The sequence below is a fragment of the Vombatus ursinus genome, unplaced genomic scaffold (assembly GCF_900497805.2).
Source record: "Vombatus ursinus unplaced genomic scaffold, bare-nosed wombat genome assembly UNPS02014816.1, whole genome shotgun sequence".
Lineage (NCBI taxonomy): Eukaryota > Metazoa > Chordata > Mammalia > Diprotodontia > Vombatidae > Vombatus > Vombatus ursinus.
Window position 1 is genome coordinate 17,904,287 of NW_020954594.1, and position 12,479 is coordinate 17,916,765.

The 12,479-nt window shown below is 34.9% G+C and overlaps 1 protein-coding gene across 1 annotated transcript in view; it reads left to right on the plus strand.

Annotated features, from left to right (window-relative positions):
• LRP1B (LDL receptor related protein 1B) overlaps positions 1–12,479 on the plus strand; it is a 2,189,733-nt gene that overhangs the window by 1,259,424 nt on the left and 917,830 nt on the right. Inside the window, exon 14 of the mRNA XM_027835590.1 lies at positions 4,181–4,370. Within this exon, the coding sequence (XP_027691391.1) occupies positions 4,181–4,370 (190 nt within the window). The remainder of the gene's footprint in view (positions 1–4,180; positions 4,371–12,479) is intronic.

Sequence of the window (12,479 nt, forward strand, 5' to 3'; positions counted from 1 at the left end):
TCAGAAGTGAAAAGAAGGTATATTTTAGAGCTGTTATAAAGGAGAAATTGACAAGCCTTGGCAAAAGATTAGTTATTACAATAAGATATAGTGAATAGTCTAGAAAGGCACCTAGGTTGCCAGCCTTGGGAACTTGGAGGATGATGGTGCCCTTAATGGCAACAGGGATGTTTAGAAGGGCGGAGGGTTTAGGGCAAAAGATAATGAGTTCAACTGTGACCATGTTGAGTTTAAGATGTCTAATGAACATCTGGTTTGAGATTTAGGAAAGTCACCTAGAGATGTGGTTGATTTGAGAGACAGATTAGAGAATCATCAGCATAGAGATTACCAAGCAAAGTAATTTAGAGAGAGAAGAGGGCCCAGGACAGATCCCTAAGGGAACTTAGGGCTAGAAGGCATGACCTGGAAGAGGATCCAGGAAAGTAGACTGAAAAGGAGTGGTCAGATAGGTAGGAGAACCGGAGAGAATGGTATTCCAAAAATCTAGGGAGAAGGGAGTAGCAAGGAGGTGCTCAACAATGCCAAAGACTGCAGAGTGGTCAAGAAAAATGAGGATTAAGAAAAGGCCATTGGGTTTGGCAATTAAGAGTAACTCAGAAGAGAACAGTTTCTGTAGAATGATAAGCTTAGAAGCCAGATTGTTAAGGGTTAAGAAGAGTGTGAGAGGAGAAAAAGTGGAGGAACCTGTTCAATTTGAAAAAAATTTAGTAGGTGACTATTCCTTGCAGAACACTAGATTAGATAACTGGGACTAGGGAAGTTCCTAAATTGAGATAAAACATAAATCCCTGACCTCATAAAGCATATAGTCTAGGAGGGGATATATGACAAATACACAAATAATTATAGTACAAATTAACACATGCTGAATGTATATAAAAAGGTACAAATTTCACTTTGTGAAAGTCTGAGGACAAAAAGATTGTTAGTTCAAAAAAGGGAAGTTTTGGTAAGGGAAAGGAGATCAGAGAAAGTTTCATCCAAGAGGTATTATTTGAGTTGAGCTTTAAAGTATGGTAGATAATGGAATAGATAGAGGGGGATGGTATGTAGGGAAAGGGAGAAAGTGAGGAAAGCCTATGGCACTAATCTTACTTGTAGATAGGGCAACTGAAACCTCCCCCTATGCTTAATGTCTTTCCCACTGCTTGCAATAAATTTCTGGTGCCACTTTCAGGAATAATTTCCTGCTGTTTTAGGAGGTGGAAAGGCATTCTAGTTGTTTCTCTGTGTACTCTTTTTATAGATCTATGTGGAATGAATCAAATCAAACCTAGCCCAGGTTAAACTATTTAAATCTCTTCAATCAGCTTCAGGGAACCTGGAATTCAGAGCTGAGAATCACCTCAAGCTGCTTGGGACTGCATTAATCAAGGAATTTGAACAAAATTAAGATTTACTACTTAAAATCTAACTTAGAGTAACTAGTCACTTCATCATTTCTACTTTTGTAGAGGTGACTTGCCTTAAACTAATCTGTAAAATGAAATTACCATAAATTCTTGTAAGATTGGAACTCTTTCAAAACAAAACAAAAACAAAACAAAACAAAACAAAACATTTTAACCTTTCTCACTTCAAAATAAAATGTGTGTGTGTGTGTGTGTGTGTGTGTACATGTGTGTATTCTTATAGGCTTTCTATTCTAGCTGTTTTATATATTATTGACAAGGAACTTGTGACAGCATAAAATTTAGGGAGATGGGAATAGGCAAGGAGACTTTCACTGAGGTCTTTCACTCTAGAATTCCCAGACTATAATTTCTTTGTTTTTCCATTACTTGGAACTTTGATAAGATTTTGGCATTACAGTAAATGTACCCTATTTTCAGGACATGTGCTTTCACCTGATGTGTCTCTCACCTGAGGGCTGCTATGATAAAGTGTACATTTTTACTATAAAAATTGAAAAAAAAATATGGAGAATTCTAAGGGCATTCTTCCTTCAGAAAAGAAGCAAAAGATGACCTTAAATCCCCTCTTTAGTCACATTATGGCACTAAACATATGGATTCTTTTCATGGGAGGGAAAAGTGCCTATTTTAAAATAATTTCTCCCACAATTAAGAGAAGCACCCATTACAAAAATTTTGATCTGTCCAACTACCTTCACACACACACACACACACACACACACGCACACGCACACGCACACGCACACGCACACACACATACACGCAATTAGGGGACAAAGAATACACTTAAGAATTGCTGTCTTTTCCTCAATTCTCTGTATCTCTGTAACCATGCCTACTGAACTATGCTGTTTAGTTGAATACATAAACTTAATTGCTTCAGTCACAGCAACTACTACCACTACTACTACTACTACTACCACCACTGTTATTCAGTCATTTTTCAGTTTTGTCTGAATCTTCATGACCCCATTTGGAGTTTTATTATGTTACCAAATGACCCCCAGGCCCATGAAGGAACCTGAAATGAAACAGAGTCCAATATACCAATTAAATGCATTTATTGTCTGAGAAAAGGCTTGGAGGGGACAGAAGATCCTATAAGGGAGCAGAGAGGTAGAAAGAGTTCTTCAGCTGCTCAAAGGAGAGAACAAACGGCTAGAGGCTTTCAGAGGAGGAGGGAAGATTTAAGAGAGAAGACATCTGTAGATATAAGTCAGGGAATAAGGTATTTGGAAAGTCCCAAATCTGCAGTTGCTGCTCAAGGACATCCTCAAGTCATTTAAGACTGATTTGGCCTCTGCGGCCATCTCCAAGTTCATGTAAATTTCACTTCACAATGGATCACTGGTATGTCAAGCAGCTCTGAGCCTCAGAAAGCCTTCTAATTAGCTGGTTATTGTGTAACTTTATTGTCCTGCTCCCTGGTGAAAAAAGTTCTAACATATAGTATAGTGATTACAGAGCTCATGTTCACACTTAGCAAAGTTATTAGAATAGTTTAACATTTCCTTCTTCAGTTCATTTTACAGATGAGGAAACTGAGGCAAACAGGGTTAAGTAATTTGCCCAGGGCTACACAGCAAGTATCTGAGGCTGGATTTGAACTCAAGCCTTTCTGACTCCAGGCCCAGCACACTATCCATTTGCAATCTATCTGCCTCAATTACATAGCATGGAGTAGAGAGGCTTTGTTGCCCTTCACTCATAATTTCTCCCTAATGATGCCAGTTACTACAATTTGTTTGCTCCCACATGATGGGTTGGGGGAAAATAAGGGGAAAATACAGGGGAATAAGTCAAGAAATATGATTTTTAGCAATCTTAGAGCTGTGATAGAGTTCACTTATTTTTGTGAATAGGGGCAATTAACAGAAAGCAAAGAAGAGAATGTTTCTGGTGAAAAGGGTGTGAACCAAGTCAAATTCTGAAAGGGAAAACAGAATATTGTAGTAAGTCAAGCTAGAGTTAATTTCATAAATAAATTCAAAGAGTAGATAGAAATTCAGGAATTTGTAAGCCTAAATATTACAGGGCTAGGAATGGGATTGGAGAACAATGAACACAGAGGAATTCAGGAAGAACATCACAAAGAAAACATACTTAGGTTTAGGTGAAATGGCAATTTGACTCATGGATGGCTTCTTTCAAGGCAGAGTTTTTTAATGGTAGCTGAGGGAGGAGTTGAAGCATTCATGCCCTCTCCCTTCATTGCATCAGAATCACTTTAGGCCCAGAGAAATGGTTGAAGTTGTAATCACTGTCGTGCAGTGAAAAAACACTGGACTTAGATTCAGAAATCATGAATTCAAGTTTCTACTTTGTTATCGACCAGTTAGTTGTATGATCTTGAGCAAGGTGCTCTAAGTGTCAATTTCCTTGTCTGCAAAAATGGAAATAATAGCATTTCCTCCAAATACTTCATAGTGTCACTATGAAATAAATTATTTGTAAAGGGCTATTTAGAGGTGGGGTATTAAACTTTTAAGCACAATTAAAGTGGTACAACATTGGTAAGAGAAAAATAAGCATAAACCAGGAATTTTAATACTCAATTACTCCTTGTCTTGTGCAATAAATAGGTATGTTCATGAAATAAAATTAGTTCTAAAGAGCATTTTTGCAAATTGATTGAAATAACATATTAATGAAAATGTATTTACTATGAACTGTTACATCTTTTATTATTGTCTTTACCCAAGTAGCTGCCCAAACCTGAAACATCTGATCTCCTTTATTCTTTCTTGGTTAATACATTCTAGGTTGTCTACAGTGGGAAAGAACTGAACCATCCCTTTGGACTGTCACATCATGGGAATTATGTATTCTGGACTGACTACATGAATGGCTCGATCTTCCAACTAGATTTGATGACCAGTGAGGTAACACTGCTGAGACAGGAAAGACCACCTTTGTTTGGGCTTCAGATATATGATCCTCGGAAACAGCAAGGTATGGGGGAATAAACAAACACTTTTTTTTTTTTTTGGAGAGGCAATGGGGTGAAGTGACTTGCCCAGGGTCACATAGCCAAACTCAGGTCTACCTGAATCCAGGACCAGTGCTCTATCCACTGCGCTATCTAGCTGACCTCAAACCAACATTTTCAATAACACTTCTGAGTTTTATACAGAATTATATTTTGCAGTAGTTATAGAAAAGCTTAAGTTTGAAAATACTGCTGCGGTCATGTGATAAAAAATGTTTGGCTCATTCCAAAGTCAATCAAATATCACCATAAAAATCATTATTTATTATTTTAAATAGTCTGATTGACTAAATGACTTGGGGTATTATATTTGAGTGAAGTTGTGATGTTTTCTCCCATATCTTCTTTTTTGATATCATTTTTACCTGAAAAGGAAAATTCTTGCTATTATGAAATAATCCTCTTAAGCTTTTCAAGAGGATAAGAGCTAAAAGCTTTCTAGTAAGGAAAACTTTTTTGAAGGGAAAGGGAAAATTACGGGAAAAGAGATAGACATTTGAAGGAAATCTAAGGCACAAAGTTTTAAACAGAAATGAGAATCTTAATGGTGTTTCATCATTCATTTCTATGATTAGCTTCTTTGTTGATTACTTTAAAAGAACCTAATGCTACCTCAAACTGGTGTCAAAGACAAATAATAACTTTTCCAATATTGTTCCCTGAAAAATCAGATCATTTTCTTATATATTTTATATTTATAAACTAGTAGTTATATATTAGGCCACACAGAAATAACATGACTATGAATTAGGTATTCCAAAAGAAGAGTATTTTGGTTATATTAGGTAGCAGATATTTTCTTTTCTTTTTTTTTCTTACCTAATTAGTTACCCCTTTTGAAAAATATAATTACTCCTACCAATTTAATGAGCATAAATTTCAATAAATTTGGGAAAAGTAAATTATGTTCTAAGACTCTTCTCACATATATTATCAACAGGGAGTTCTCTAATAACACTATTTTTAAAGAATCTTTTAGATAAATCAGATCTAAAGGAAAATATAATGTTTAAGACCATCATAACTTTTTTCCTGTTATAAAAATCATCTTTGTAGGATGCAAAAATAATTCTAAAAATAGAAATGTGAAATAGCAACTAGTATAGTAGGAATTAAATTTAGTATATTTAAATTTATTTTTAAATTATTTTATTTATTTTATTAAATCTTTCTCAATTACATGTAGAAACAACATTCAGTTTTAAAATTTTTTGAGTGACAAATTTTCTCCCTCTCTCCCACCTTTATCCCTCCATGAGAAGGTAAACAGTTTGATTTTGATTTTACATGTGAGGTAATGCAAAATATATTTGTATATTGCCATGTTGCTAAAAAAAATAAACAACAAAATAAAGATAAAGAAAGTAAGAAAGTATGCTTAAATCTGCCTTCAGAGTTCATTAATTTTCTCTCTGGAGGTGGATAGATTTTTTTCCATGTCCTTTGGGTTCTTTGGAAATGTCATACATCTTTGTCTTGATCAGAATAGCTAAGTCTTTCACCGTTGGTCATCCCCATAATGTTACTGCTGTTGTGTACAATGTTCTCCTGGTTCTTCTCATTTCATTTTGCATGAGTTCATAGTTTTTTACAGGTTTTTCTGAAACCATCCTGCTTGTTATTTCCATCACAATATACCATAACTTGTTCAGCCATTCCCCAATTGATGGACATCTCTTTGATTTCCAGTACTTTGCTGCCAAACACACACACACACACACACACACACACACACACACACACACACACAAGCTGTTAAGATATTTTTGTACAAATAAATATTTTCCCCTTTTCTTTCATCTGTTTGGGATACAGACCTGGCAGTGGTGTTACTGGATCAAAGGGCATCATCCACAGTTTTAAAGCGTTGGGCATGTTTCCTAACTGTTCTTCAAAATGGTTGGATTAGTCATAATTCTAACAACAGTTCAGTAGTGTTTCAATTTTTACACATCCCCTCCAGCATTTGTCATTTTCCTTTTTTGTCTTGTTAGCCAATCTTATAGGTATGAGGTGGTATCTCAGAGTTGTTTTAATTTGTGTGTCTCTAATCAGCAGTGATTCTTTTTTGTGCATTTTTATGTGACTATTGATAGCTTTGATTTCTTTTTTTTTTTTTTTGTAAATGTCAAGTGTTTGGTCTGAGGCCGGATTTGAACTCAGGTCCTCCTGACTTCAGGGCCGGTGCTCTATCCACTGCACCACCTAGCTGCCCTGATAGCTTTTATTTCTTCTAAAAACTGCCTTTGACCATGTATCAACTGGAGAATAGCTCGTTTTCATAAATTTGGCTCAGTTCCCTATGTATTTGAGGACAGAGGCCCTTATCAGAGAAACTTGCAAAAATGTCCCCCTAGTTTCCTATTTTCCTTCTAATCTTGGCAGCGTTTTTTTGTTTGGGCAACAGCTTTTTCATTTGATAGAATCAAAATAAGCTATTTTACTTTCTGCAATCCTCTCTATATCTTGGTTGGTCAAAAACACTTCCCTTACCTACTGATCTGACATACATTTTCCCATGATCTGCTAATTTGCTTCTACTGTCCCTCCTTATGTCTCAATTATTTATCCATTTTAACCTTATCTTGGGATATGGTGTGAGGAGTTGGTCTGTGTCTAGTTTCTGCCAGACTGCAGTATAACATTAATTGGGCCAGTATCAATAGTTAAAAAAAAAAAAAAGATTTAAAATAGACCTGAATTTTCTATCCAGTTTGGCTGTCTACATTGATCCAAATAAAATGTTTATGATTTAGTCTTTATATTCAAGAGTGTTTATTGAAATCACTTTGCCATTATTATTGCTGGAGTTGTTGACATTAATCTTCTTATTTCTATTATTTAACATTCATTGAACATTAGACTCTAAAAAAGATGTACATATTGTTAATTCTGTGACACATGTAATTTTCCTACTTATTGGCTATGGAATATATTTACTAATACAAAATGGTATTACTTGAATATGAACCTTGAAATATGTAAGAATTTTTATTATTTCTGATGAATTAAGTTATATGTATAATGCCAACCCTTTTCCCATTGATACTCAATAAATAAACAGAGAAATGATAGATAGGTAGGTGATAGATGATAGATAGATAGACAGATAGATAGATAGATAGATATTCATGGATTTTAATCATACTTTTAAAAATTTTTAGTTTTTTATTAAAAGATTGATAGTATAATCACAGATTTTATAAAGCTTCAAGGTTCTTGAAAAATCAACTGACATGGCCAATAAGAGAATTTACTTTGGTTAAATATGCATATTTGTTACAATGCTTCCTCTTTCCTTCTTTTTCCTTCTCTTTCTTTTTTTCTTTTCTTTCTTCCTTTCTCTTTTTTCTTCCTTCCATATTTCTTTCTTATTTTCTCTTTCTTTGTGTCTTTCTTTTCATTCAAAATAAAATAATTATTCCAGTAACTTAACTAAATGAATTACCTTCCCCTCTTTACTTTTCTATAGCATGAAACTTCAAATTCATCTAACCTTCCTTCATAGGACTTTTGTTTCTTACCTTGATAATTCTTGTGCTTTTCTGGGCCCTTTCAGTTTTTCCATGACCTTTTTAAAATTAGGTGTCCAAACCTAGACACAATGTTCCAGGGAGATCCTAAAGAATTACAGGATACAGTGGAAGATGGAAATACCTGTCATTGTCCCTTTTTAAAATCCTGGTAGCAGGTTGACATCCAGTCCACTGATTAAGGTTTGCTGATAAAAAATGAAGTTTTAGCCTATTATTAACCAAAGATATATTCTTTCTCTTTTAATTTCCTATCTTTCAGATTATCATCATTAAAAAATCTTAACTATTTAATACATCCATGTTACTATTATAACTATAATGAGTTTACAAAGCCAGAAGAACACAATACATTCCCTTTCTTCAACAATTATTTAGTAGTAACTATAGACACAAAAGGACAACTATTTTAAAATGTAAAGAAAAGAAAATGAGAATATAGTGGTTACCTACAAAAATCAATGAAAGGAAACAAGATGCCCAAGAAAACTTACCCTCCTTTTTTGGTTACTATTATTATCATCATCATCATCATTAATATGATGGTATTGATAATAACACTAACACTAATAATAGTAATACTATCTAGTATTTATATAGAACTGTCAGCTCTGCAGAACACATGAATTATTTTTCTTTCATGTGATGCTCACAACAACCCTGTGAATTAGGTGCTATTATTACAGAGGAGGGTACTGAAGCTGAAAGAGATTGAGTGCCTTGCCCAGCGTCACAGAGCTAGTAAATATCTAAGGCAAGATTTCAGCTTAAGTCTTTCCAACTTCAATTATAGCACTATTATGCATTGTGCTACCCAGGTGCCTTACTTCTAACAGTTAGTGATCACACCTTTTTTCAGACAAGTAGCTGAAGGGATCATGTATGACACATGTTACCTCTTCACTAAGATGAACTAGAATTTCCCAGAACTTATTCCATTAGAGTTATCCTAAATTAAATATGTGGAATTGGAGAATTATAGATTTTGAGTTGTAACCCAATCAACAATGCCATCTACAAGCAATTACCTAGCTTCTTGATTACTTTTTGGGAATGGGACTCACCATTCCATAAGGCAGCACATTCTATTTTTTTTAATGTTACATTATGTCAGACTGAATTTGTAGGGTCCAGTTTCACCTCTTTGCCCTTTTTCAACTTTCTGGCATCAGACAAAATGAGTTCTTCATAAAATAACAATCTAGGGGCAGCTAGGTGGCACAGTGGAAAGAGCACCGGCCTTGGAGTCAGGAGGACCTGAGTCCAAATCCAGCCTCAGACACATAACACTCACTAGCTGTGTGACTCTGGGCAAGTCACTTAACCCCAATTGCCCTCACCAAAAAATAAAATAAAATAAAATAAAATAACAATCTGATCATTCCACCTATTTGAAAGATGATCCTGAGTCTTCTCTATGCTAAATATTTCAATTATTAAAACTAATACTTTAATAGAATGAAACTTTAATCAATAATCTATAATTATAAACTATAATCTTTACACGAAGATCAGGTCACTGTATATGTTTCATTTGGACTCAGTTTTCTGTAGTCATGACTTATTAATGACAACATTGTTATATAACTGTAGCATTAACTATAAGAGTTCCATTGTGTACAGAATAACATGAACTTACCTGATCCCTACTAGAGTAGAGATTCTCCAAGGCACAGAATTAAAATCACTTTCTTTTAATTTTGTGGAGGGAAGTTCCAAATTTGTATATAAGGGGATAGATTGGAATACTATTTCTTCAGTTATGACATTGTGCAATGCCACTGCACAATGACATGACACACAAACACATGTTATAACATCTAGAACCATCAGAAAAAATGTGTCAGGGTGGCAAAAGCTAGAGCTCATAACATCTAGGCAATGAATAAACATTATAAGACGCTATTAAGGTGGGCAGCACTTTCCACTACATGGATCTCTACCTTAGCAATATTTTAGTTTCCCTTTTAACTCAAAAATAATTTGCCATACACATTTATGTGTCCTTTATTTCACTTTTATTCAGTAACATCTACAGGGCTATATGTTTCACAGCTGGCAGTTCAAATGAGCATGAGACATAGCTGCCTTTCACCTCCACTTTCAGGTTTCTGAAGAGACATCCATGTTTCCTGGGCCTATGGATCAATCAACAAGCATTTATTAAATACCTACTCTGTTAGAAACTGGAATTGCAAAGACAAAAGTGAAATACTTCCTGCCTTCAAGGAGTATCCATTCTATAAGAAGTGGTTTGGGGGCAGACAATATAAACAGGTATAGACAAGATAAATACAAAATAGATACAAGGTCATTCTTCAGGGAAGTGCTAGACCCTGAGAGGGGGAGAGCAGATAAATCATGAAAAGCTTTATGTAGAAGGTGGTGCTTGAGCCGAGTTTTGAAGGACATTATGGGGTGATATTATGGGATATTATGAAGTAAAGGTGAGAACAGAATACAGGACAGACATGAGGGACAGCAAGTACAAAGGCATAACAACAACAAATTGAATGCAAAGTATGGGAAGCAGCAAGAAGATCAGTTTGATCCAAGGAGCACTTAGGAGTCTCTGAGACCAGCTCCTTTTAATCACAACTGTATGCAAAGCAGAAACATCCATTGACAGAAGTAGTATAGTTGAACTACTTTACCTCTGCTCTCTCATTCTAGCTGTAATCTCTGCCCCTACATTCTCCTTAATCTTTACTGTGGTGTTAATGTAATATTGGTTAGCATGGGTAGACTAACTTATGCTTGAGCATTTAGTTGTTGTTATTTGTAAAAATATGTTCATAATATATGACACCTATATTCTAGGTCAGCATAAGTCTTAATAAGGTACTTATCTGTCTTATATATGTTGCTCTGTAGATTGAAAGTTTGTACACTAAAGCCTTAATTTTTTTTTTCTCTAAAAGACTTCAGAAATAAGGCAGGCAAACTTGTTTTGCAGGATATTTCACTTAATTTATACCGATTTATTTTACTGGAGATGGGTGGGGCAAGCAGTGCATTTTCCAGATGAGGCCTTTTATTTTAAATTACATCAAAGAGTCTTCCAATGAATTGAGCTTGACTGACAGTAACTTTGTTGGGCTTCGATTTCACCATCAATATAAAAGGAGCAGTCAGAAAAGCCAGTTTTGTTTGAAGCCCAGTTAATTCCCGAGACATAATAGCAATGACTTCTCTATGTGTTTTTTTGACCAATTTTTAAGTAGCTTTCAAAGTCCTTTAGGTACTTGTTTTCAATGACAGATCTGGAGACTGAGAGCTGTATATGAGCAAATCTCTGATTGGACAATCAAGTGGATGTGTGGCGAGAAGGATCCTCACTCACCTTGGAAAAAAGATTAGGGCCGTTTCTGTGAAGATGGAGAGAAGTACCCAGATTTCTCATGCTAATGGTTTATGTTAGACTGCCCTTTTCTTTCCTTTTCCCACAATTTAAAGGAAATGTAAAGGTTACATTTGACAGAAAAGTTAAATTGCAGAGCCTCTTGAAAGATTGAGACATTAGTATGGGCCCATTATATATTGGCAGTTGTCTTTACTTCACTTTATTACAGCTCTTTGAGAAGCTATAATGCATAATTTAAACAAATTCTGTGTGGCTTTGTCACAAAAATTATAAAAAGTTCTTTGATACTTGAAATGTGTAGGTGGGGCTAGGATTAGGTCTTTTAAATGTATATAAAACATACATAAATACCAAGGCATCAGAGATCCCTTCCTCTTATTGAAAGTCATTTTTCCCAATCCTACCACTTTTGTCAGTAGTTCTTTTCTCAAACAGTACCATCCATTTCTCCCTATTACTATACCTAAACTCTCTTCCTCATTTAAATGACTCCCCTAAAATCTTGCCTTTTACCTGGAAACCTTTGCAGATTGATACAAGGATAAATGTCATTTTCTCTATTTCTCTTTTACACAGAATTAGGACTCTCATGGCTCTTTCTCACACATGGGTTTATTCTCACTATGGTAAAGTGGGAAGAACATTGACTTCAGAGTCAGAGAATTTGTGTTGAAATTTTGCCTTTGACACTTACAACTTGTGTGACATTTGGACAAGTTCCTTCACATCCCTAGAACACAGTTTCCTTATCTGTTAAAGCTGGGAGTTGGGCCTGATGATCTCTGAGATGCCTTCAACCTCTCGATTTATTCTCCAATGATTTTTACCCCAAATTAAACTAGGCTCTGATATACATATAAGTATAAATATATATACACATATATACATACATATTTAATATCATTATTCCATTTCCTAGTCATGTATTCGCCTTTTCTGCTGTTGTTGTCATTAACTAGTCATACTTTTTTTTCTTACGTCAGTAATGTTTGTTTTTATTTGCAAGCTAAGCAATTTTTAAAATAAGCTCTATGACCCTATGGAATTCCCTTTGTAGAAGGTCATACAAATAGGCACCTAATCATGCTTTTTGAGACAATAATGATCTTTTATATCATGTGGAATATTTCATAAGCTAACTTTAAACCTGAATGAAAAAAGTATGATTTTTGGCT